At 47.7% G+C, this 25,032-nt stretch overlaps 2 protein-coding genes across 7 annotated transcripts in view; one reads left to right on the forward strand and one right to left on the reverse strand.

Annotated features, from left to right (window-relative positions):
• The window catches only part of CTC1 (CST telomere replication complex component 1), a 41,269-nt gene extending 16,273 nt beyond the window's left edge, over positions 1 to 24,996 (forward strand). For 2 of the 3 annotated variants that reach the window (XM_054084474.1, XM_054084487.1), the window contains 4 exons: positions 66 to 130; positions 399 to 561; positions 704 to 830; positions 2,045 to 3,967. In XM_054084474.1, coding sequence (XP_053940449.1) covers positions 66 to 130; positions 399 to 561; positions 704 to 830; positions 2,045 to 2,205 — 516 coding nt within the window. In that variant the 3' untranslated portion in view covers positions 2,206 to 3,967. Of the gene's footprint in view, positions 1 to 65; positions 131 to 398; positions 562 to 703; positions 831 to 2,044; positions 3,968 to 23,121 lie in introns of those variants that run through there. The other variant, XM_054084480.1, reaches the window with a different exon arrangement.
• Positions 5,907 to 19,554, reverse strand: VTCN1 (V-set domain containing T cell activation inhibitor 1). Of its 4 annotated transcripts, none has more exons than XM_009557056.2 (5): positions 18,537 to 19,554; positions 13,052 to 13,116; positions 11,355 to 11,702; positions 6,749 to 7,027; positions 5,907 to 6,050 (listed from the first exon to the last, which is right to left on the reverse strand). In XM_009557056.2, exons 1-5 carry the CDS (start codon positions 18,566 to 18,568, stop codon positions 5,929 to 5,931), a joined length of 846 nt encoding a protein of 281 aa, XP_009555351.2. In that variant the 5' UTR covers positions 18,569 to 19,554; the 3' UTR covers positions 5,907 to 5,928. The 4 variants fall into 4 exon arrangements, with proteins under 4 accessions (XP_009555351.2, XP_053940498.1, XP_053940475.1 ...); XM_054084523.1 differs by having other exon boundaries at positions 5,907 to 6,074; XM_054084500.1 differs by lacking the exon at positions 18,537 to 19,554 and adding an exon at positions 13,655 to 14,922.
• Positions 24,997 to 25,032: the final 36 nt, after the last annotated feature.

Raw genomic sequence — 25,032 nt, forward strand, 5'->3', positions numbered from 1 at the left:
CCCTTCCCCTTCCTTCTCTTTTTTATACCCACCGATACCTAGCTGTAGCTTTACTCTTCCTTCAGGGGAGGTGCACCCGACACAGCCCACCATGTCCATCACACTTAGGAGTGAGGCAAGCCAGTGCACGGTAAGCACTGTAGGGATCGGGTATTGGAAGAGGTGAGTAGGAGGGAATGAATTACACTGCAGAGGAGGGGAAAATCGGATCAAATATGGGATGTGGACAGTGGCAGAGGTAGAAATTAGAGTGGTTATGTCTTTCTGTATGTAAACAAACCTCCCTCTCTGCCTTTACTGAGACAACTTTACCATTGTCTGGGTCGCGACCTCTGTGATTGGAGCCAGGCACTGTCCTGACCTCCCTGCACATCTTAGTCTGCCTACTCTCTCCATAGGGTGCTGGTGGAGGATGGAACGGGTGAAGCTTTGGTGCTGTGCAGGAACCAGCATGTGGCAGCCATGCTGGGTCTGAGCCTTCTTGATTGGGAAGCTCTGCAGAACTGTGTGCAGAGCAGGGGCAGTGTGTCCATTCAGCACGAGGAAACTACTGGCATGGGGGTGAGTGGGTTATTCCATTAGTTGTTGCAGTGTGCTGGGCTTGAGCCTCAACAGGACTGAACTGCCATTTTCTGGGGGAGTTCTAGTGGCTCCCCACTTCCTTCTTGTGCGTTCAGTGGCAACACACCCTTTCCTTCCTCAGTGTGTAGAGGAACCTGAGGATTTCATTGCTTGCTACATAAGGAGCCTGTGCAGGAGTCCTCTCATCTGTCGCCCCATCCTGCTGGATTTCAGCCTAGACAGGAAGCCCTCCAAGATCCTGCAGCCTAGTAAGCAAACACTGATGGCTTTTGTAATACTTTGTATGGGAAGGAGGGGAGGAACTGTTTTACCAGGCTGGGGAAGGAGAGCTGCTTGCACTGCCCACAAAACAAGATCTGGATAATTTCCATGGAATTGTGAATTTTGTAATGTAGAGCTAATATGTTTCTTAGCAGAATCATGGTTACAAAAATACAGAAATAATGTTATCAAGGTCACTATATACAACAGTATTATACATTAATTTTTTCCACTTTACACAGAAGCATGAAAATAATATTGAGTCATCTTTTTAATTGCAGTGAACAAGTTGCAGCTACTCTGTTTGAATTCTACATACAGTTCCAGGAAAATATATGAGCTAAACAATCGGAATAGTAATTTTTGTGATGTTTCAGTAAGGGGGTAGGTGGGAGTTACGTGTGCGTGTGTTAGTGGTGGTAGAAGAGAACATGTTTTATTAGCCATCCCCGTTTCGCCCTCCCATCCCTGATATTAAGGTACAGGTTTATTTCTGCAGGGTGATTATTACACACAAAACTTCCTCTGTTTTAGAGCAAGGTTCCCAGTCCTTGGACAGGATGGGATTCTGACCAGGCAGAGTTAGTATGCAGACCTCTCAAATCAAGTGGGTTTTGACTTTAGACAGGACAGGACAGCGGGTAGTCTAGGTCTGAAAATCCTGACCATAGTCACAGGGCTGAAAGTACTGAAGAGTTTTGAATTCATGGGTGCTGATGTCTGAGCTCATGCTACCACAACTGTGCAGTTTCTGCATTAAGAGGGTGTTGTTCTTAGCCACTTGTGCTAAAACTGGCATTTGAGTATAAGTCCAGGTGCTGCAGGGGTTGATTTGCTAAGCTCACCAGAGGATGCTCACCTGTGGAGACATTGTCTTTTGGCCATCATGTAACACCATCTGCAGGGCCAGGTTGGTGACAGTGAGGAAAGATCCAAAGCCCAGTGCATGAGTTATGTGAGCAGCATGTAGCCAACAGCATTTCAGTGTATCACGTCTGTTTCCTCCAAGCTGGAAGGATGCTGACCAAATGCATTCATCCACTTACGTCCTGGATTCACTAATCATGCTGTCCTTTGAGGTTTAGTAGATGTCAAGCAGCTGCTGCAAGGCCTTCTCTCCCCCACAATCCCTACAACTGTGTGTTAGAACAGATTAGGAGCCCTGCACTGCATTGTTACTGGTTGTATGTTTCTCCTTCAGCTCCTCTGCAGCTGAGGAATTTTCGTTGCGGTGAGGTGGAGTTTGTGTCACAAGTGGGACCTCGGCTGAGCCTGCTGTGCCTGAATGTGGAGGAAGTGGAACAAGATGCCTTAAACTATCTGAACAGCGAGAGGATTAGGAGGACATCTAGTTATTGCTGAGTGGAAGCCCCAGCTTAATATCTCTCCTGGTGGAAAAGGAATTATGGTAATACCTGTTGGGATTGGGACCTCTTTTTTTATCTCCCTTCCAGTGGGAGCATGGGGTGAAAGGTGCAATCAGGAAGCTACTCTGACTTCTGGAATTCCCGAGTGGTCGTTCTGGACCATTGCCACCAGCGATACTGGGCAATGTTTTTGAAGGGAGATACTCAATACTTTGAGCCTAGCACCCACAATGTGTATATTTTATGTGGTAGTATCTACCAAATAAAGCTACTAAAATACAATTTAAATGATACCATATCTATTTTAATACTAAGGTTTACATGCTGCATGGGGACTGAGGCAGAATACAGATCCTTGGTATATGAGCCAGAGATGGGCATTTTGCAGATCACTCGCTGTCTTCGTATGAGACTATATAGTTGCCACACAGGACATTCTTCTTTACCCACTTGACATTATCAAAATGTTTTTAAAGCATGTCCTTCCTCCAAAAAAGAGAAGTGAATAAGTTACTGTTTGGGAACTAAATCACGGTGCTACATCACAGGCCTGTGCAGGCATTATTTTTAAGTTTAAACAGTGGCCTGAACATTACGTGGGGCTGGTAACAAGAGGAAGACAGGGAGCTGTGGTGGAAATCCACTACTTTCAGGCTTGCTCATCTGTTTCTGATTAGGAAGAGAAGTGGAACATGCCAATACCTATGGTGGCATGGCAGACTAACCAATACACCATGTGGGAGGTCACCGTTTGTAGACATTCCTCTCCCATCTGCTTGCTGTCATGATCTGCACTTGCTCTTAGCAAAATAACATCCAGATGCTTGTGCTGTGGGCTAGTAAATGCCACACACCATTACTTCCCTGCCTTATTCCTCATGTAATGCTGAAAGCATGTTTGAACAGCTACTCTGTTATGGGTTTTGTTTGTTCAGCATTTCCTCCCACTCTTCCCCCTTAGTCTGAGCTTTATGTTAAACGTCAGGCAATGGGTTTATTGAGCATCTGTAAAGTATCTTCCCTTTCAAGGCCTACTGGCCCCTTCTGTGACTAAATCATGAGTGGCACAAGACCTGACAGATGCCACCAGTCAACAAAGTTCTGAGACCCCATTCTGAAAGTGTTTGACAAAAAGTGCGAAGATGTGCACTTTTTCTCTGATAGGCTTCTTCCTGTAGATGCTTTCTGCAAACTAATAAAGATTTCACTAAAGCTTACCTCTGCCCTTCCCAAAGAAAAGAAAATAAAAACCCCAAATAAACTATCTCAGCCTGAGGAAGATACTGACCGTAAGTGACATGAGATGAAGAGATCAAAATCTGATTAAAAAATGCAACTGAAAGTAGTCTTGTAATATGAATACCAGAGTAACAGATGGTACTACAGTAATAGGAAGTGCCAGATCAGAGACTTCCTTAAAAACATAAAAGGCAAATTTGTTTGTCTGTTATATCTCTATATCTGTTTAATATCTGTTTACTTCTGAATTTGAGCTTTGAAGTAATATCTTGTTAGTCTTTCTCTTTTCCTCATTATGTATGTTAACCTTCTGTCTGCTGCCACACTTATTACTCACTTCTTTGTCTTTTATTTCACTCTGTAAATGCAATCATTAGCCCTCATACAGGACTGTAGACACACTGTTTGCCTTTGCCACATTGAAGGTGTAACGCTTTATTTTAAGCCTGTTGGTTATTTTCTAATCAATCAGTGTTTTGCCATTCACAGTATCTTTTTCAGAAGGGAGAGTTTGATAATAGTCTTCTGAGAAGACTATGTGTGTGTGTGTGTGTGTGTGTGTGTGTGTATATATATATATATAAAATAACTCTCTTAATTACTGTTTTATTAATACATTTCCAGAAGCGCAAGACAGGAGTCATTCTTTTGGGTGAATTGAGATTTTCTTGCTTTTAGTACTCTGAGTTTGAAAGACCAGTTCTCAGATGCCTTGCAGGAAGCCTTTTTCCTGTTTGTTTCTGAGCTTCTGCCCATGATCAGAGTTCTGGTCACGGGGTTGCTTCAGAAGACAAAACATACTTTGTTTCTTTGATCAGAGTTTTCCCTTTTATGCAAATCTCCATATCACGTTCCTCGTGCCCTTTCTGAAGCCAGACAAAGGTTCCTGTTGTTGGCGTGGGTAACAGTAATAGGAGAGAGAAATCAACTGGCTTTGTCTTTGTGCTACTATGTGCTCTGGAACCAGGAGGAACTCTTAAAAGTTCTCAGCCCAAGAGGGAGGAAAGCATGAAGCACGCCCTGCTGTCAGGGTAGCTGTGTAGCTGTTCTGCACAGAAAGATAGGAATGTACCTTTTAGCTGATTTTTCTGTAGCTCTCTACCTTGTCATCAGTTTACCTCTAGAGATCACCACCTAAAGCCAAAGCTGAATACTGAAGGCAGTTGTCCTGTGCTTTGACTGTCTACAACCCTCCTTTTTCCAGGTCTAGGTAGGATTGCTCAGGCTGGCAGCTCCCTCTGGCCTTGTTCAAGGTTTCCGTAGGAGGTACCATTTACTGAAGGTGCTGTACTGGGAAAGGGATTGTGTGAGTAAAGGGTGTGCAAGGAAGGCTTGTGCTGCAGCAAGCCGCGTGAAGAGGGGAAAAATCCATACTGCCTTGCAGCCATGAACTATAACCCAGGTCCTGAGGGTGCTCAGAGCAGCAAGATGTCTGTCTTGAGTCAGAGAGAAGGTTGAGGAGGGAAGGAGAGTGAGGGGATGAGTAAGAGATGACAGAGATTCTTCTCTTACACAGTTGTCTAAAGTTGCAGAAAGTGATGGGAGAAGCCAGCAGGAAGCCTATGGGAGGGGCAAGCCATACATCCTACCTACGGCTGGGAATGGGGAAAGAATGGGGAAAGACACATCTTCCCATTCTGGCAGACTTGAGATAGGTCTCCCATGGTAACAAAATGCAGGAAGAGACCCTGAGAACTACCCATCTGTCAGCCTTACCTCTGTGCCTGGGAAGATCATAGAACAGATCCTCCTAGAAGCTATGCTAAAGCACATGGAGGACAGGGAGGATTAATGGGCTGCATCAAAAGAAGTGTGGCCAGCAGTTCGAGGGAAGCGATTCTGCTCCTCTATTCCTCTCTTGTGAGACCTCATCTGGAATATTGTGTCCAGTTCTGGAATCCTCAACATAAGAAGGATATGGAGCTGTTGGAATGGGTTCAGAGGAGGGCTACAAAGATGATCGGAGGGCTGGAGCATCTCCTATATGAGGACAGGCTGAGAGACTTGGGGTTGTTCAGCCTGGAGAAGAGAAGGCTCCGAGGAGATCTTATAGCAACCTTCCAGTACCTGAAGGGGGCCTACAGGAAGGCTGGGGAGGGACTGTTCATAAAGGCTTGTGGGGATAGGATGTGGGGAAATGGGTATAAACTGGAGAGGGGCAGATTTAGACTGGACATTAGGAAGAATTTCTTCACTATGAGAGTGGTGAGACACTGGAACAGGTTGCTCAGGGAGGTTGTGGCTGCCCCATCTTTGGAGGTGTTCAAGTCCAGGTTGGATGGGGTGTTGGGCAGCCTGATTTAGTGGGATGTCCCTGCCTATGGCAGGGGGATTGGAACTAGATGATCTTTGGAGTCCCTTCTAACCCTTACTATACTATGATGACTGTGTACATATACTTAGACCAAGAATATATGCTTATGACTTCTGCTTTCCAAGCTTACCTCCAGGTCCAGCAGTTTCCAGCTGTTATGGGGCTTTATATTGATAGAAGACAGAGGAGAAGCAGAAGCATCCAGGGAAAGGATGGAAGGGAGGAGGACGCTGTCTCTGCATTTGGGTTCATTAGCTGTAGGTTTGTCCCTCTTGTAATGCTGAAATCTGTAGCAGAAGAACAGTGAGAGGCTACTAGAATGGGGAACATGGCAGGGATGACAGACAAGCGCATATATTTACTCCTCGCTCTTTCTCTGAATGTTGATAAAGGTAGACCCTGCTTGTGCTTGGAGATCTACTGCTGTGAAGCACTCATTGTAGAAAAGCTATCACCCTTCTCACATAGAACAGGAAAAGATATCCAGGTTTCTGGGAAAAGTTTGCTTTCCTGTGAAGGCCTTTTAAATAAAAAGAGTGGGCTGGAGTAAGAGAGATTGTCATTAATAACATCCAAAGGGGCCTGCTGGTTTGGTACACAAAAGGGATTTAAGACCAACTGGCTAAAGAAGGTGTCAGAAGTTTGGGGTGTTGGTTGGTTGGTTTGGTTAACATTTGAAGGAATATATTCTTCTGAAGTGTGTCCATCCTTCATTCCTGTTCCCTGGCAGTTCTATCCCGATGCCAAGGGAGCAATTGTTACCCTGAAAAATATCTGAAAAAGCAGAACCAAACCACAGACCCTTTTCCTCATCCCAGAGACAGGGACTTGGATTAACTATGGATTTCAGTCCCTTCCTTGACTGAAACTGTTCACTGACATAGGGGTGGGGATGCTGGAGGAATGCCACAACACACACACTGGTCCACTGTTTAAAATCTCTTTTCCCCTACCCCTGTGGTTTCTGGGTCATGTTAAACTCTACCTGTCACTTTGATGTTGCCTGTAGCCTTGGCAATGTTGTTTTCAATCACGCAAGTGTAGGTGGCATTAGCAGTAATGTTGTGCAGGAAGGAAACCACTTTCAGAGTGATGTTTTCGGCATTCAGTTCATAGCTGGTGTTTGCAACGTGAGGTAGGTACTCCCCAGAGTCGCTGCAAGCCATCCAGTGCACAGAGGGTCGAGGGAACCAACGTGGTGCTTCGCACTGCAGCGTGTCCCTGCTGCTGTGATTCTCCACGTGGACCTTGGGGATGGTGAATGCTTTGGGAGGGAAAACAGGGAGAGAGTCAGACACCAGGAAATGTCTAGGAACTGTGTGTGAAACGGCCAATTGCATTTGCTGTGCTGGTCAGTCCCCAGTACTTCTAGCGTACTTGCTGCTTAGCACTCCACATAGTCAAACCAGACACTGAGGATCAGACAGAGGTCTATATAGGTTGAGCTGCAGGAGGAATGGTGACAAAGGATCTAAAGGCTCCTAGGACAGGGCCTTCCACTTTGATAAGGGTCTACTGAGCTCAGGGCATGATTTTAGTGTCTCTTAACTAATTCTGCTTAACAGTTATGAGCTGGGTCCCAAGCTCATAAACCAAGCATTTTCTAAGAGCTGCTGGACATCCCAGCTCCCAGAGGAGGCTAGGTCAGAACCTGGCTGGCCTGAGACAGCCGATGACTGGTGACTGCCTGGCTTTCTTGAGCAGGAACTGCAGCTGGCATAACTCTGCTTATTTCTGCTAAAGAGGGGTGGCTGCTCTTCTTGGCAGGGAGAGAGGTGCCAAAACTGACTGCTTTTATCAGAGGTGGGGCAGGGGCAGATGGCTCGTACTCCCCACTGGCTGAAGGGCACTCTGACCAACATCTCTGGTTTTGTAAAGTGACTCTCATGCTATATGGGGCTGCAAGCTCAGGGAAGCTCCATCTTGCCCCTGCTCAGTGTGGCCTGAGCTGCAGAATTTATACTAACATCTCTGGATTAAATAAAAGGCTTAAAGCCTATTATGAACTCAGCTGTGTTTCAAAGCTAAGACTATCTCAAATAAAACTTTATTAGTCATGCTCTTGTAGAACAATATACCTCTTTATATTCACTTTTTAGGAGAACAGGGTTCAACAGTTTCAATGGAAATGAAAATACAGGATTTCATGTGTTCTCTCTAATGCCTTTTCTGTGTTCATTACCTTAAAGATTGAACTAGCAAACACAAAACCAGGCAAATGTGGAAGGTTTCAAGGCGGATAGGAGACTGAATCCCCCTAGGACTGAAGCGTATGTCAGATGTGAGCCAAAGCTCTCTGGTCTTGCTGTTTCCTACTGTAGTCCCAAGCAGTTCTTACGTCCTTGCCATTGCAAGATAAGTGGCCTGTGGGCTCAGCAGTCATTCTTTTTTCACTACTTGGGGAAGTGCTTCATGTAGCAAAAGGGCAGCAAACACACTTTCAGTAAGGAATGGGAGACTGTAAAATTACACTGGCTGGACACTGCCTTTCTGGACAGGCTCCATGAATGACATGAAGAAGTGACTGTGTCTCCAAGATATCTGTCACAAGCTTCTGCACAGAAGCTGGTGCCTACTTCCTGGTGCTTTGGCTTTACTGGGCCAAAGGAAGAGAAGGGACCTGTGGAAAAGCAACCTGTCCAAGAGCTCTGCTGGTTACTACTGTCTGGCTATGGCTGCCCTACAGCACAAAGGAAACCTCCCCGTGCTCTTGGTATGGCTGGCGTCACCACATAAGTGGTCACCCATCCTAAAACTGTATTTAATTGATTTAGAGAGGTCTGACAGGTTTTCCTTCTCCCAGCTTGAGCTGTTAGGCCGAAAGGATCAATATATGTGCTAGGACTGCAGGGATGTCAGCAAAGGCCAGACAGAGAATCACTAAGGCTGCCTACCTGTGCAAGGTTGGAAAGGACCCATTGGATCATCAAGTCCAACCATTCCTAACACTCCCTAAACCATGTCCCTCAGCACTTCATCCACCCATTCCTTAAACACCTCCAGGGAAGGCGACTCGACCATCTCCCTGGGCAGCCTGTTCCAGTACCCAGTGACTCTTTCTGTGAAGAATTTTTTTCTGATATCCAACCTGAACCTCCCCTGGCGGAGCTTCAGGCCATTCCCTCTTGTCCTGTCCCCTGTCACTTGGGAGAAGAGGCCAGCTCCCTCCTCTCCACAACCTCCTTTTAGGTAGTTGTAGAGAGTAATAAGATCTCCCCTCAGCCTCCTCTTCTCCAGGCTAAACAACCCCAGCTCTCTCAGTCGCTCCTCGTACGACTTCTTCTGCAGCCCCTTCACCAGCTTCGTTGCTCTTCTCTGGACACGCTCCAGAGCCTCAACATCCTTCTTGTGGTGAGGGGTCCAGAACTGAACACAGTATTTGAGGTGCGGCCTCACCAGTGCCGAGTACAGAGGGAGAATAACCTCCCTGGACCTGCTGGTGACCCCATTTCTGATACAAGCCAAGATGCCATTGGCCTTCTTGGCCACCTGGGCACACTGCTGGCTCATGTTCAGTCGGCTGTCAACCAGCACCCCCAGGTCCTTTTCTTCCGTGCAGCTCTCCAGCCATTCTTCCCCCAGTCTGTAGCGCTGCATAGGGTTGTTGTGCCCCAAGTGCAGGACCCTGCATTTGGTCTTGTTAAACCTCATCCCATTGGTCTCGGCCCAGCAGTCCAGCCTGTTCAGATCCCTTTGCAGAGCCTCCCTACCCTCCAGCAGATCCACACTTCCTCCCAGCTTAGTGTCATCTGCAAACTTGCTGAGGGTGCACTCAAGGCCTTCATCCAGGTCATTGATAAAGACATTGAACAGAGCTGGGCCCAGTACTGAGCCCTGAGGAACTCCACTTGTGACTGGCCTCCAGCTGGAGTTAACTCCATTGACCACCACTCTCTGGGCCCGGCCATCCAACCCGTTTTCAACCCAGGAGAGTGTGCGCCTGTCCAGGCCAGAGGCTGACAGTTTCTGAAGCAGAATGCTTTGAGAAACTGTGTCAAAGACTTTACTGAAGTCCAAGAAGACTACATCCACAGCCTTTCCCCCATCCAGTAGTCGAGTGATTTTGTCATAGAAGGTGATCAGGTTAGCTTGGCAAGATCTGCCCTTTATAAACCCATGTTGACTGGGCCTGATCACCCGCTTCTCTTGCATGTGCTTCATGATAGCACTCAAGATTACCCATTCCGTGACTTTCCCTGGCACTGAGGTGAGACTGACAGGCCTGTAGTTCCCCGGATCCTCTCTGCAACCCTTCTTGTAGATGGGCACAACATCAGCCAGCCTCCAGTCTAGTGGAACTTCCCCAGTCAGCCAGGACCGCTGGAAGATGATGGATAGGGGTTTGGAAAGGACATCCGCCAGCTCCTTCAGCACTCTTGGGTGGATCCCATCCGGCCCCATAGACTTGTGGGTGTCTAGCTGGGCAAGCAAGTCTCTAACCGCCTCCTCTTGGATCATGGGAGCCTCATTCTGCTCCTCTAACTCTTGGATTTGTAAACAGAAGGAACAACTTTCTTTGCTATTAAAGACTGAGGCGAAGAAGGCATTAAGTACCTCAGCCTTGTCCTTATCCCCTGTCACTGTTATTCCTTCTGCATCCAATAGAGACTGGATATTCTCCCTCGTCCTCCTTTTCCTGTTAATGTATTTGTAGAAAGACTTTTTGTTGTCTTTCACAGACTTAGCCAGTTTTATTTCTAGTTGAGCCTTGGCCCTCCTGATTTTTTCCCTGCACAATCTCACTTCCTCCCTGTAGTCCACCCAAGATGCCTGTCCTTTCCTCCAAAGCACATAGAGCTTCTTCTTATTATCCATATCGTACAGTCAGTGTAATTTGCCATAATTGTATTAGAAAAGCCCAGAGGTGGTGGAAATGGATGAAACGCTATCGAGCTTAGTGGGAACGTATTGCTCTGTGCCAGCGGTGAAGATCCTGGCCACGCCCAGCATGTTTGGAAGAACCGAGCACCCACAAGTGAAAATTCAGTGGTTTCTCTGTGTGTTTTAAGGTTGACTCATAACAAGGTGAACAATTAACTCTAGCAAATATGTGATGCTTCAGATAACTATGGTATGGGTGCTTCGTTGCTTTGATAGTCTTTCAAAAACTGAATACGTGACAAAACCAGAAAAGAGATAGGAAACAAGTTACTATTTTTACTATGCAGCGCTTCTGGATGGAAATATATCTTAATCTAGAGACAAAAAGCTATCATTTTATCTTAACAGGTATAAAATCTGAATCTTTATAAATGAGGTAGTTACTCCCATTCTTAGGGCCTCTTTGTAGTCAGATAAGTAGCTGGTAGACTACACATAGTAATTAAAAGAAAAAAAAGACAACTGAGAACGTTAAAATAATAAACTTTTCCAGAACAAGAATGCGGAAAGAATAGGTAAGGCCATAAACACCTCTGGAAAAGTTAAAAAGAACCAACCCCAGTCCTATTCAGGAGTGCAGGGCCTGATGGTGGCTTCTCGAGAAGTGGACGCTGCTTACAGCTTCTAGCATTGGCGTAACTGTGGGTAGATCTGACCAAGCCACGTTAGCCTGCATTTTGCAGCAGGATTTCCTTCCTTGTTCCCCTCACCTCCTGTCCTGTACTGTAGCACTGCCGCTCCGCTCCCTCTGGCCGTGGTGACAGAGCACCAGTAGGTGCCAGCGTCGGAGAGCTGCACGTCCTTTAACTCCAGAGAAGCATTGCCGCTGATCACCTGGTCTGCAAACACCGCCGTGCGGCCCTGAAATGATGCATCTTGCTCTTGCAAGTGGTCCTTCCCACCTTTAAACTCATGAACCAGCCCAGCTATTCCTGCCTTGGCCCAACGGATCTCTATGTTGCCCATCCGGATGTCAGGCTCAAAAGTACAGCCTAGGACACCACGCTGGCCAATGTTCCCTGGAGATGTCAGTGTAGTCACGCTAATGGAACGTTTTCCTGCAAGGAGAAAGGAAGGTGGTATGAGAAAGGTGAAGTGGTGAGTGCAGAGAAAGGCCAGACTGCCTGCAGCTGTCATGCATTGACCCCAAGCCTGACTGGTCACTGGAAACATCATGAGGGCACCAGTAGCAGCTACCAGTGCTACTAGCAAAGGTCAGCTCCTTTGGCTTATATACACCAAGATGAAGCACAGGAGCATTTCTTTAGCAGGAGGTGTGTTTCAAAAAAAATTCCCTCTTATCTGCTTGAGAATTTACATGGTGTTTTCTTGCTTTATGCATCAGGGATTTTTCTCTTTGAAGCTGCCAGAAAAGTGTGGGGTTTGTGTCTTTCTTTAGTCAAGACCTCCCTTTATGCAATGTAAATGTGACTGCAAGGTGTAACGCAGGCAGAGAAATAAGAAGCTGCTCTTTCACTCATACTGGAATCCAAACTGTTTTCTTTCATTTAAGAAAAGTTATTGTTTCCCTTCCTCAGGGACAAATCACTTCTAAAGTTGAATCCTAACCAGCAAGTTTGAGAATTAGCTCCTTCCCGAAACTGAGCTCTTTCCCATGCAGCCCTTTCTATAACTGTTCTCACGCAGCACGCCCTGAGGTGGCTGCATTTTGGCCAACACCAAAGCAACACAGTTTTGTTGTCTCTGAGGAAGCAGGGGAATATACGCCATCCTGGCAGAGGCTGACTGCAGTAAAAACCATCGTCTCCTCCCATCTGAGAGAAGGAGCCCAAGTATGTGCAGGATTTTCTGTGTGTGCAGGTTTAGGGCTCCAAGCCCAAGCGAATTTCAGCTAACACAGTGGTACATCTCCAGCAGCACAGGCTGTGCTACGTTTATCCACCCCTGACCTTAGCTTGCTTTCTATGGAGCAACAGATAGAACTGCCCCACAGAGCAGGGTCTCATGTGCACAGCTGCCACTGCAGCCTGGTGCTGGCCTACTGGTAAGTTTTTGCAGAAATTAAGAGCCAATATTGATTTTCTCAGCTGAGTGCCAACCGCTGGTGTCTGCTAACACACCCTGAGCGCCCATGAGTGTGTGTGTGTGTGTAAATTTCTGCGTTGTTCAAAACCTACAAGAGCTCACAAGGAGAGCACAAGTCCTTGTGATTTAATGCGATGGAGCCATAACTTGTTGAGAAAGCCAAGAACTGAAATTGCCAGTGCAGTCTTAATTCAACCATCTGCTATGCAGGCTATATAATGCCTTCATTAAAGGGTCATAGGTGGCCCTTCCACACAAGAGCACACTTCAGCCCATGCACAGGATGGAGACATGGAGGTCGAGGCAAGGCAGAAGTTTATCGCCCTGTTGGTAACAGCAAGAAATCTGAGCAGTCACATACCTGAGACACCAAACCCGATGATCAGGGCAATTGCCACAGCCAGGATAATAATGACCATAGTCATGCTATTTGGAGAAAAAAGAAAGGACAACATTACCACATACCCCTCTTCCTTTCATACCCTACGCGCATGGTCCACATCTGCAGAGGCACCAGCAGAAAGGAAGTCTGAGGTGGGTAAGGTGCAGTCCTAGAGCAAAGTGGACTGGTGAAGCACATGACCTTAATGACCACAGTAGTGATGAGCTTTCAGGTGAGCACTCATCATCAAAGGTGAAGGACTATATGGCAGGAGGAGAGGAGATACAGGCTTTGCCTTTGGGAGGGGGCAGTGGGTCTCAGTGGAGAATTCTCTCTGCATTCTCTAGTGCGTAAGTGAGCTGGGCAGTCCCTAATGGCACTTGCAAGGGACTGGTTGCCCAGAGGTGTGAGCAGAACACCAAATCAGGCCTCTGATCCCGGGAGATACGTGGTACAAACCAGGCAGTGGGCAGGAGGGGGCTGGAAACCAGGCCAGATATGTGAGCTGGCTCGTTTGGGGATGCCTCGTGCGCAGATGGGTAAATAGCTAATGAGTGGGAGGCTGAGGAGAAGGCCACTTACCAAGCAATATAGGCAGAGCGGCCCAGCAGAGGAGGCAACAGGCAGCACAGCATGGAGCAGTACAGCTTGAGCCTTGCTGAGTCCAACCCATCTGCAGCACAGCTCCATCTCAGACAGACCCATAAGCATGGTCTGGTGCAGGCTCACAGCACAGTCAGTCGACCTGTCACGTGTGCTCCTGGGTGCATTGTCACACGGACTGGGGGTTGTGGCAGCGACCTCAGTTCCCCACTGGAACAAGCCCTGAAGCAGCTCCCCACAAAAACCCACAGGTACACCCTTGGGCAAGCAGCTCATACGCCATGCCTGATGGTTTGACAAGCTTTCTGGGCTCAGCACAGCTCAGGACTGCTGGAGGAGAAGCCCAGAGAGCCACAGGAGGTCCTCACAGGGGACTTAATCATAGAATCGTAGAATGCTTTAGGTTGGAATGAACCTTTACAGGTCATCTAGTCTAATCCCCCTACATGAGCAAGGACATCTTTAACCAGGCCCGGTTGCTCAGAGCCCCACCCAACCTGACCTTGAATGTTTCCAGGGCTGGGGCCTCCACTACTTCACTAGGCAAACTGTGCCAGTGTTATCACTACCCTCTTGTAAAAATTTCTTATCTCCAGTTTAAATCTACCCTCCCTTAGTTTAAAACTATTATTCCTTGTCCTGGTCATAACAGGCCCTGTTAAAAAGTCTGCCCCCAGCTTTTCTGAAGCCCCCTTGAACTACTGGAGGCTGCTATAAGATCTTCTCGGAGCCTTCTCTTCTCCAGACTGAACAACCCCAACTCTCTCAGCCCGTCTTTGTATGGGAGGTGCTCTAGCCCTCAGTTCATTTTCATGGCAGCCCTGGTCCTGCTCCAACAGTTCCATGTCCTTGTGCTGAGATCTCCAGAGTTGGACCCAGTACTCCAGGTAAGGTCTCAGACTTTCCCCAAGCCTAGCAGGTGTATGGAGGAAGCCAACACTGCAGGAGGCACAGGCGCTGGCCACAGCCACCACACTAGCATCCAGGGCTGCCAGTCCAGGGCTTGTTTTGTTCTTTTGTCTACAATAACTCCTAAGCTGCCTCTTCCCATCTCAGGTCCCTCCCCAGGCAGGCCCAGGCTGCGAGATGTCATGGTCCTCCCACACACACAAAAATAACCACTGTGCTTCAACTGCATTCTTGGACTTGCAGCACACCCTTTCCCAACACATCAGGCAGCCTTCTGCACGAGAGCCTGTCGGTGTCCATACAGCCACACTGCTCTTCCTGACATTAATGTGTGCCTGCATCAGTTACTTGCATGGTTATACCTGAATCACTGCAGATGCCAGAGTTATGGGGCTGATTTGAAGCTCTAGGGAGCTGCATCATGTGAACAAGCCCCTCCTGCAGGGAGCAGCAGGGATGGGAGGAAAGGAAGATGAGCTGAAAGAATGGACAGAGAAAGAGGAGATGGAGAAGAGGAGACATTGCAGGAGTCTTGCTTGCCCTCCCACTGCCTCCCTTCCATCCTCACCCGTAAAGCCAGCGGAAAGTTTTCTGAGGAAGCCCTGTCTGCAATGCCAACATGCTCAGAAGAAAGGATTGGAACTGTGTATTTCATCACAAGTGTGCCATAAGTCAATGTAAAGTTTCATATGAGTCCATATACACATTCACATCTGTACTGACCTCCCTGCCTAAATGCCCTCAGAGCTAGGAGCTGTCATGCCTTTAGTTTCCTACCCATTCTCAGCAGCTTTCACTCACAACCAGGGTGGGCAGCAGTTCTCTGCTGTGGTCACAGCTGACCCTGTTGGGGAGGAAAGCAGCAGGTATCCTCCATCCGTGGCCATCAGGCAGCCAAAGACCCATCACCGGCCACTGCATCCCCTGGAGGACTTATGGAATGGGGACTTTGTTGGCTCACACAGATCCTGCAGCGCAACGGCTCTCCGAGCAGAGACTTGTCATGTCCCATGGGGCTCAATCCTGAGTCACTTGAGGTTTTGGCCAGGTTCACCATGGGACAACCCTGAGCTTTCCTATTCCAGGGCATAACACTAAGCCTAGTGCTTATGCTGAATAATATCTACCTCCTTGAGGAGTTCCTCCGAAACTGATCCCAGACTGAGATAGCAGTGATAAACTCAGCCAAGATTGCCATGATCAGCCTCAGCTCTCACACCTGGGACACACAGGCTTAGACCCACAGCACATATGCCTGGAGCAAGCAGCAGCCATAACATCTCACAGTGGCTGTGACTCACTCTCAAGCCTCTAGATTAAAATCCTCCTTCTCAAGAGTGAGTAGGGAAGAAATTGCTGGGAGCCAAGAGATCCTGCCTGCAGGTTATGGAGGATTTCATAGGTAAATGCCATCAGGGCACAAGCAGCCAGAACACCCTCCTGTGCAGCCCCTGAATATTTCACGTGCCACCACACTTGCCCTCAGTCCTCAAAAGGATCCTCTGTCATGAACACAACTCTGCCCTAGAACCGTGCTCACAGACAAACACAAGCGAGCACTAACGCGCCAGTACCATTGCTTTTGTTCCCTGCTGACAGCACCTGCTCCCATAGCTGCAGAACCTTGCTAGCTTTGCATCCAGAGAGGTGCTTCCTACCTCTGGCTCGTGGCAGCAGCAGGGCTGATGAAAAAGCCTGCTCTGCTGTTATGGGGGTTGGCAGTTTTGGGTATATGGGTGCCACTGCCCACTTCAACACCTCTTGTTAGGGACAATGGGAAATCAGTCCCTTTGGAGATTCCTTCGCAGAAACTGTGAGATCCGAGAGTCACAAGGGCGTTAAAAAAAAAGCTTTCCTGCAAGCCTCTCGTGTATTGAGTCATTCTGGAGTGCAGGAGGAAGCTGGCAACCCAGCCGCATGCTGATAGCAGCTGTGTTTTCCAACAGTCCTGTCCAGCAGTTCAAGCAAATGCCATTTTCTGTGCATCAGCACCTTTCGTACTTGCAGTGTTTCAGAGGCGTGGGAACAGGCTGACACAAACAGCTGGGACTGCACAAGTCAGAGTCCTGACGCTGCCCTCGGTTCCTGGTGGCTCTTTGGCAGCCTGTGGAATACTTCTCTGTGGCCCCATTGCTGATCAGCCAAATGGAGGTTTGCCTGCAGCTCTGGGCAGCCTGAGTACCACTGAGCACAGCCCAAGGACAGAGTCGCACAGCCCCACTGTGACAGGCAGCAAAGGCTTAATCCTCCGATCACTAGTTCCATGTGGACTAGGCTTTCCATTGGGAATGGGCTTAGAGGAGTGAGGATCAAAAAAAATGGAAGATTAAGAGATTGAAAGTCCCCTGCCATCTTCCTTATGACAGAGTTTACTGTGGGAAAAAAAAAACCAGCATGGCAGGGGTTACCCAAAAGGAAGGGTTTTCTATTTCAATAAGTGGTTAATGATTGCAGAGCTCAACTTTTCTCCATGCTTCACTTTTACTTTTCGAGTTGTTTTGGTTTTTTTTTTCCTGAAATCAATAGAAACCTCCCACTGCTCCTCTAAAGCTTCCTGGAAAATTCACTCCTCGCTCTGGGCTATTTCTGCATTTTGAAATCAGCCTCAAAGGCCAAGGCCTTGAAGAAGCCTGGTGTTCCCAGTAACCTGCAGCCAGCTGGCTGCACGCAGGCACGCGGGGCAGGCGGAGCAGCTGGCAGAGCCAAAGGATGGTTCTTAGAGCAGCAAGGGGTAGGCATTCGTTTTTTCACACCCATCTGTTACTGCATTTCCCTGACAGAAGCCATCTGGGCTGCCTTTTGAGAATAACAGAGCTGGTTGTTACATGTATTCCAGACCATGAGGAATATGATGCCCAGTGGATCTGTACACCGTGTTATACTATGTCTGCTGGCAATCTCGCTTTCGACAGTGAAAAGGTGCAGGTAATATTACTATTCAGTTTTTCCTTGATACTCCAGGTGAGAAAGCTGGAGCATGGCTTGTGTGAGAGGTCTCCTCTGTTCACACATGGACTGTCCTCCCTGCAGCTTGGCTGGGACAGATACTTGTAATGCTGAAACCTTTTTGACAGAAAAAAATGCAAGCAGGGATGTTTCAAACATCTCACCGGAACCTCAAACTCCAGCCAGGCTGAAAGAGTCCATGCCTGGGATGAAGATGTGTGGCTTGTTGGTGGCTCTGTTAAAGCAGTCAGGGTTAGGTGCAAACATGGTCTATGTTTGTTGGAGGCTGAAACAAGTTTGCCAACTAATTTAGCCATCTGGCAAGGTTATTTTTCAACTAATCAGGAGATAAGGATATGAGGTAGATATTTTTATGCAGTTCTCCATGATACTTCTTTTTCTGGTTGTAACTTGGCTTGTAGTTCACCAGGGCTTGGTCAATGGCTCCAAAGGAAACAAACTCATTGAAACAAAAGGCACAAACCACCTTGCAATCTTCCCAGATTTTGCTCCTGACCCACACAGCAAGGAAACATGCTGTAGAACAGCTCTTGCCTTTCTGTGCACAGCACGTCAATGTGATGGAGACATAAGCAACTGTCTGAGGGCCAGCAAAAGGAATGTAGGGCTTTCCTCAAGCCACTGCTACCCCAGGCTACAACAGCAGGAACACAGAGCCTTTCTTAAGCCATTGATACCCCAACCTACCACAGCTTTCAAATCTGAGATAATGTATTCCAGCCATGTACAGCTTTTAGGACACACATCCTCATCCTGGCTACAGTTGATGACCTGCACGTGGGTGTCTGGCAGCTACATGGCCTTACAGATTGCATAAAATAAGCTGTACCAGTATACAAGTAGCCTGGATGAGTGCAGTATAGAATTGAGCTGCAAAGAACTGCTGTCTTGACAGCTCCTGGCAGCAGGGTGACACAGCTGAGGCATCTGGAAAACGCAATTCCCTCCCTCCTCTCTCCCAAAGCAGATGCAGATAATACCATACCTCCAGAAAACGACTTGGCCTTGGGATGCCATGGTCACGGCACTATGAAGACAAGCCAGACACCAGGTTCCCAAAGGTTCCACGCTGTTCAGCACAGCCTTGTCCTTCACATGGTTCTACCTGGCTGTCCTGCTTAAATAACTGAACTGGGCTAAGGAGTGGTGAGCCCAAACAGTGAACTGTGAGGAATGAGGAAGCAGGGAGCCTCTCGGCTCCCCCCACCAGGACAGTCAAAAGCAGAGAGGCCTGATTAATCACTGGGGCAACAGGAGACTTTAAAGATGTCTAATTTAAAACAAAAAATAACACAGTTTATGTTTTGGTATCCAGCTAATCCTGGGGTCAGAGTGCAGAGGTCTCCCCTGTAGAGCCACAGCTCACTCATCACTGGTGTGTTGCACTATATCCAGGACTAGCTCAGGTCTCTTTGCTAAAATCTCCAATTATGTTGGCACTGGGCAGAGACGTCCCATCTGCCAGTCCCCTACTCAGCCTCATTTGCAATGCACATCTTCCCCTGCCTCTGCTGTCCTAAGTCCTCCAGGCTCATCAGTGTCACCAGAGCCACACAGGTTGTGCAGTGGCATCTTGTCTGACTGCTGTTTTCTTTCGCTGAACTTCTCCAGACCAAACTATTTTTCCTCCCCAAGAGCACCTCCTGCTGCTCTGTGATCTGCCTTTATGGTGGACATCAGAGCATGTAAAGGAAAGAAGCTTGCACAGATACTGCAAGCCATTCTCTCTGTGCTTGGCTTCACTTGAGGCTGAGGGCAGGATGAGTAGCTCTTGGGCATAAGAAGCTGAGAGGGACGGAGAGATTACAAAAGACCAGAAAAAAAAACCAGCTTTCACTACTGTGTTCAGTTTTCTGAAGGGGGACCTGTGATTCCTGCCATCTGCATCTGGACTGCATTCCAGGGAGGATGGGGAAAGGGGAAGTTTTAACAGTCCTTAGTCATCTCCAGCAAGTTTGGATGGTTAGTGGGAGCGAACAGCTTTCCCATGCAGAACTGAGGATGCCCAGAACTGGGAACAGTCCAGCACCAAACAAAAACCAAATTACTTTTTCTAAAACAACAAAAGGTTAAAGTCAAGACTGATTAATACCAGTCAGTGATGACCAAACCAGCTGCAAAGGCTGAGTAGGGATCATGAGGGCTTACAATGCCTTGAGGGGTGCAGTAGCCTTCTAGCTGTGCACGTACGAGATTTCAGAAGTGTGGTCTTTTGGACCACAGTCCAACATGAAAGGAGCCTGTTCACCTCTACAAGGGAGAAACATAGCCAGATGTGGTGAATGACACGTAACAGACTTTTCTGTACAGCAAAGAGGAGGCTGGAAGGGGCGGTGACTCTCGTACAGGCACCCAAGTTAGCAAACTGTATTCCAAGGCATTTAGCAGCCAGGACTCATCACTTCCAGCCTCATCATGCCAGGATGTAGTTAACTGTCACAGCTTGCGTTGAACCTTCTCCCATATCTCACCACACTGCTCTAATGAGAGCACAGATCTGAGCCTCTACTAAGCCTAATCACCCGTCGTTAGGAAAAACAGTAAAATCAGAAAGCAAGTGATTTCATGGCAGGTTAGGGCACTGAATTGGGTCCCCATATGATGGGAGTAAGAGTCATACCCAGTGATGCTTCTGGTGCGGCAGGACTGCACAGCCTGCAGCAAGGACAGAGGAGCCAGGGTCAGATCTTCTCCTTTCAAGAGTGACTAGGCATTGACTATAGTCAGCCATTCGTGAGTTACTTCAATGTGAATGCTTGACTGCAAAGCTAATCACTCTTCAGGGAGAGGAGCTACTTGCATGTCCTGTGCGAGGTCTGTGGCAGAGATGTGAACAGGACCTACTTCTAACACTCCACTCTTGGCTGTTACTGAAAGCACGTCCTTCATCCTCTGGCCTCTGAGTGAAACTGAAGAGTGGAAATCTTTCACCTGAGAATCACTGCCACTCTTTGTTTTTTACAATAGTTTAAATGTAGAAAGCAGACATTATACTGTTTTCACTTCCCTTCTGCTTTAGCATGGAATAACCCTTTTTAAACCTGCAAAAAAAAAAGAAATCTGACTGATTTTGTAGTAATCTGCTGATTACTAACCCTGTTGTAATTTAGCAGAGCATTACAAGAAGCTAAGAATAGCTCTTGGCCATAGTGGCCTGGTGGGAAATGCACATTAGGAAATATACTGTTGCCCTCAGTGACACCTGATTTATGGCTTCCCTTGGTACAGTGCGTAGGTGAAGTGTCTCCTTTCAGCCTCAGTTAACTCCAGGTCACAGCTTGCGGCATGCCTCACTGCATGGTCAACAATCAGGTTACTTCCATTTTGGAAAAACAGGTCTGTTTCTTTGGCACAGGCAGCCCTGGTATGATGAGGGCAAGTCCCCCACACTGGGACAACAACAAATCAGTCACTGTGCAGCTCTCCTTCTGGAGCCCATCCCTCTCCACATGGGTAGACTGTAAAAACCAAGAGGTATTCAGGGTATTTACCAAAGCAATCAAGGATCTGTGACCACGTGTTCTGCTCAGCTTTCACCATTTTTTAAATTTATTAGTGAAATGCAACCAAATTTCGCAGCCAGATCTGGTGCCACACAATCTGTGAAAGCTGACCACCCGGAGAAGACAGCCATCAGCCGCCTTGATTGAGGAGAAGGTGATAGTGGGCACAAAGCATTCCTGGTTTTACTGGGCCCACTAGCTGGTGCCCTAGAGCTGGCCACAGCACGTGCTGCCTCTTGTCTGCATAAGGGAACAGCGCGGGCACAAAGTACTGAAGATGGGTCACAGCCCAAGATTATGTTCAGTGATCTGAGCACAGGTACAAGAACTCTGCCCTTCACGATAGGTTTTTTCTTCACATACAATAATTCCCTTAGAAGAGTGCCCTTACTTATAGGAAGTCTATGCCTTCTTTCAGTGATGCTGGAAAGCTGAGGGGGCTGGTAAGGAGGAGAACCAAGAAAAGATGGAGTTGTAGTAAGCCGACAAGCAGCCAAGTTTGATGGAGTGCTCAAAAGAGATGAAGACAGCCAAGCAGGTTGAAAGAGATGAAAGTTATCCTTGGGGCTTGGCCCAAAATGTTGGACAATTTTCCAGCCTTGTGCTCCCACATCTGTAAAATTATGGTCAAGAAGTGCTTGAGAAGCACCAGTGCTGTGAACACTAATGGTCCCACCCTGAAGTCTGGAAGGAGGAGAGCATGGCACTGACTTTTCAGCTCTGTCCTTGACCTCACCTGCCCTTGAAGGGAAGCTGGAAGCAGTAGTACTCAGAACAAGTCCTCATCTCTCAAAACAGGGAGGTTGTGAGCCACCCTTGGCTGGAAATAGACAAATCACCCTACAATGCCTGTGGGCGACTGCCAGGGTCTGTCTTGACAGGGCACTCCAAATGAATCACCTCCTGCCCTGGGAAGGTCAAGAAGCCCTGCTGAGTCAGCTTCTGCACTGCTCCTGCAAACTTTGGGAACAGACTAGACACACATGCGCAGAGCTACAGGCACAGCATTTTGCCAGTGTGGTTTGCCGCCTCTGAGAAGGGAGAGATACCCTAGCATGGTATGTGACCCTTGAGGCACTCTGTATGGAGTCTTCCAGGTTGCAGAGCCTCTTCAAGGTCTTGCCTAGTCTCTTGTTCTTGCTTCATTGTTCCTTCCAGCTACACTCTATTTTCCCTCTCCAGGGAGTAAGTCCTTCTTCTCTTGCCTCCCAAAGCTCCTACTCATGTTTATCACCATTTATTTTACTTTTTTAAAAGCTATTATTATTTCACTTGGCAAAGCATTCTGAGTAATGAACACCGAAGGCAAAGTCTGTTTGCAAATAAGGGGAGAACACTTGTGCCTAACCCCCAGAAAGCGACTAAGGTCATTTAAATGTCTTTTCTGCACATGGTTCTTCAAGCTTTCCTCATTTACAGCCCTCTTTGCCCAAACAGAGAGCGGTAGGCAGTCAGTGCTTTGTAATACCTGGGACTGACTTTAAGTGCACACACACACACAAATCAATACAAAGGCCTGGCAGTGGCAGGATTAGTACCCCATGCTGTCTGAAAACTGCTCTCCCCATGTCAAACATAGAGCTCAGCCCAATCTGACTGCAGTTCCCTCTAGGGTTTGTAAGTTTGCAGGTGTAATTCTCATAAACAGCTTCATGGAAAATGTCGGTGATGGGGTGTGTAAAGGATTCATGACACAAAGAGAAAACACATTCCTCTATATGAAAGGACTGAGATGTTTTTAGACAGAAATTATGTGCCTAGAAGGAGGTGCTGTCCTTACACGTTCCCTCTGCAACACAGCATGGAAGCTCTGAGAGAAGACAAATTGTGTGGGCGGGACGGACAAGAAATAGAAAGACACAGAAAATTAAGTATTTTGCTTTACATCTTATTCTGTACTGAGCACTGACTCTGCAGGTAGCAAGGACAAGAATGAGTTACTCTTTGTTCCATTAAAGGTTAACTCAAACTAAACTCTCTTAGAAATTTCAGAGTCAGCAGCTTGGAGACTTAAATTGCCTAACTTGGAGATTTAAACTGCCTAACCTTCCTCCATTTGTTTGACAGGCCTTTCTGGATGATTAATGGAAAGCTATAAACAGCATTTGCATAAGGATATCTCTATCATCTCTTTTGCTGGGAAGAAGAGGTTCCAAAACTGGCGTTATAAGAGGAATGAACAACAAATGAGAGCGTTCTAGATTTGAGCAAGCAGACAGCATAGTTTTCTACTATTTAGAAGGCAGCTATCATTAGTCAGAAAGCAAGCACCAATCCTTCTTTTTGACAATGGAGCAGCATCCCTCTCCCCAAGTGTCCAACAGTCAGACCTTTGTCCCCAGCTCTGCAGGCAGTATTAGGAGCCCCTGGCAACACACACCTACAAGGGAGGTTACCCCCAGGGCAGTAGCATTCCCAGTCTCAATGACACACGTGTTGTGCTCAGGAAGCCAGCCCGGGTACCTACTGCACCCAGGCAAGTGGCAAGTTGCAATCCGCATGTTGGCAGTTGCGCTTCCAGGAAAGTGTGTCTTCCTCGTCATGACAGATGCCATCTACCCAACTATGCGTTGGAAGCACGCATACAAGCACAGAAGTTACATTCCTCTTCCCTGTGGAAAACGAGACTTCTAAGAACCTTGTGAAGATTGCATGAGCCAAATCCAGTTGTTTTGCTGTCTTCTGTCTCCTCCTGCTGCTCTCATCTATTTGTCCCAGTTCAGGACAGACACCTGCCAGTCTGCTCCTACGGATGCTCAGACCATTCCCAAGTCTTCCCTTGGTGAACTGCGTACTCTGCTGGCTCCTGCATTACCCCAGAAGCGCTATGTCCCACACTGTCTCCATGGAGAACGTACAGACTGGGTGAATGACATTCTAATTCCTGATTCCATCAGCACTGTGGCTTTTCCTTGGATTTCCTTGAAAGATAGGGAGGAGGTCTTTATCGGGGAGTGCAGTGACAGAACAACGGGGAATGGTTTTAAGCTGAAAGAGGGGAGATTTAGATCAGATTTTAGTAAGAAATTTTCTACTGTGAAAATATGCACTGGCACAGGTTGCCCAGGGAAGTGGCTGTCCCATCCCTGGAGGTGTTCCAGGACAGGTTGGATGAAGCTATGGACAACACCCGATCCAGTGGGAGGTGTCCCTGCCAATGGGCAGGAGGTTGGCACTGGATGGGTTTTAAGGACACTTCAAACCCAAACCATTCTGATTCTATGGTTCTGTTTTTCTTCAGATGCACTGCTAATCTGCCTTGCTCCTGCCTTGCAGGGAGGGTGTAATGAGACTACAGATTACTTGGAGAAAATACAAGAGTTGCAAATACAGCGGCAGCTCCCAGGGCCGTGACGGTGCTATATGTGCCACCTATCTAATAGTGAGGCAGAAGCCATATTCAGGCTGCCAAGCCTTTCCAAGGCACAAAACCAAACCCTTAGGAATGTGCCCCAACAAGCAGCTTTGCCCTTTTCACAAAGGACAGCAGAGACTGTCGATCCTGCAGAATGAGACACACCTAGACCTTCCTCTGAGGTAACTGCGCAGACTGAGTTTCCCCTTAGAGCCTGACCCCACAGTCCTTGATCTTTCAAATTGTAGGCATCAGCACAAATCCTAATGTTTGCTCCTCTTCAAGCACAAGCAAGTTTGCATACACAGTCCCCAGTGGAATATAAGGCACAATTTCATTTTCCCGCATTCCTCCTTCTCAGTTCACACCCATCGCGATGTTGTTTTTCTGGCAGTGAGGCTACGCGGTGATCGCAGGGATCCTTGTGGTTTGTGCTCATGCAGCAACCAGCAGCAGTGCCCTGGGCTCGCAGGAGCTCAACTGGCTGCTCAGAGCGCCACTGTCCTGAGCAAACTCTTCTATGTGATGTCGCTGGGTGGCCCTCCCAAACACTCTGAGCTCTTCTTCACTTGTCCACAGCATGACCAGTGGGGGCAGCCAGGATGACCTTTATGTCCATGGCC

The sequence above is a fragment of the Cuculus canorus genome, chromosome 1 (assembly GCF_017976375.1).
Source record: "Cuculus canorus isolate bCucCan1 chromosome 1, bCucCan1.pri, whole genome shotgun sequence".
Taxonomy (NCBI): domain Eukaryota; kingdom Metazoa; phylum Chordata; class Aves; order Cuculiformes; family Cuculidae; genus Cuculus; species Cuculus canorus.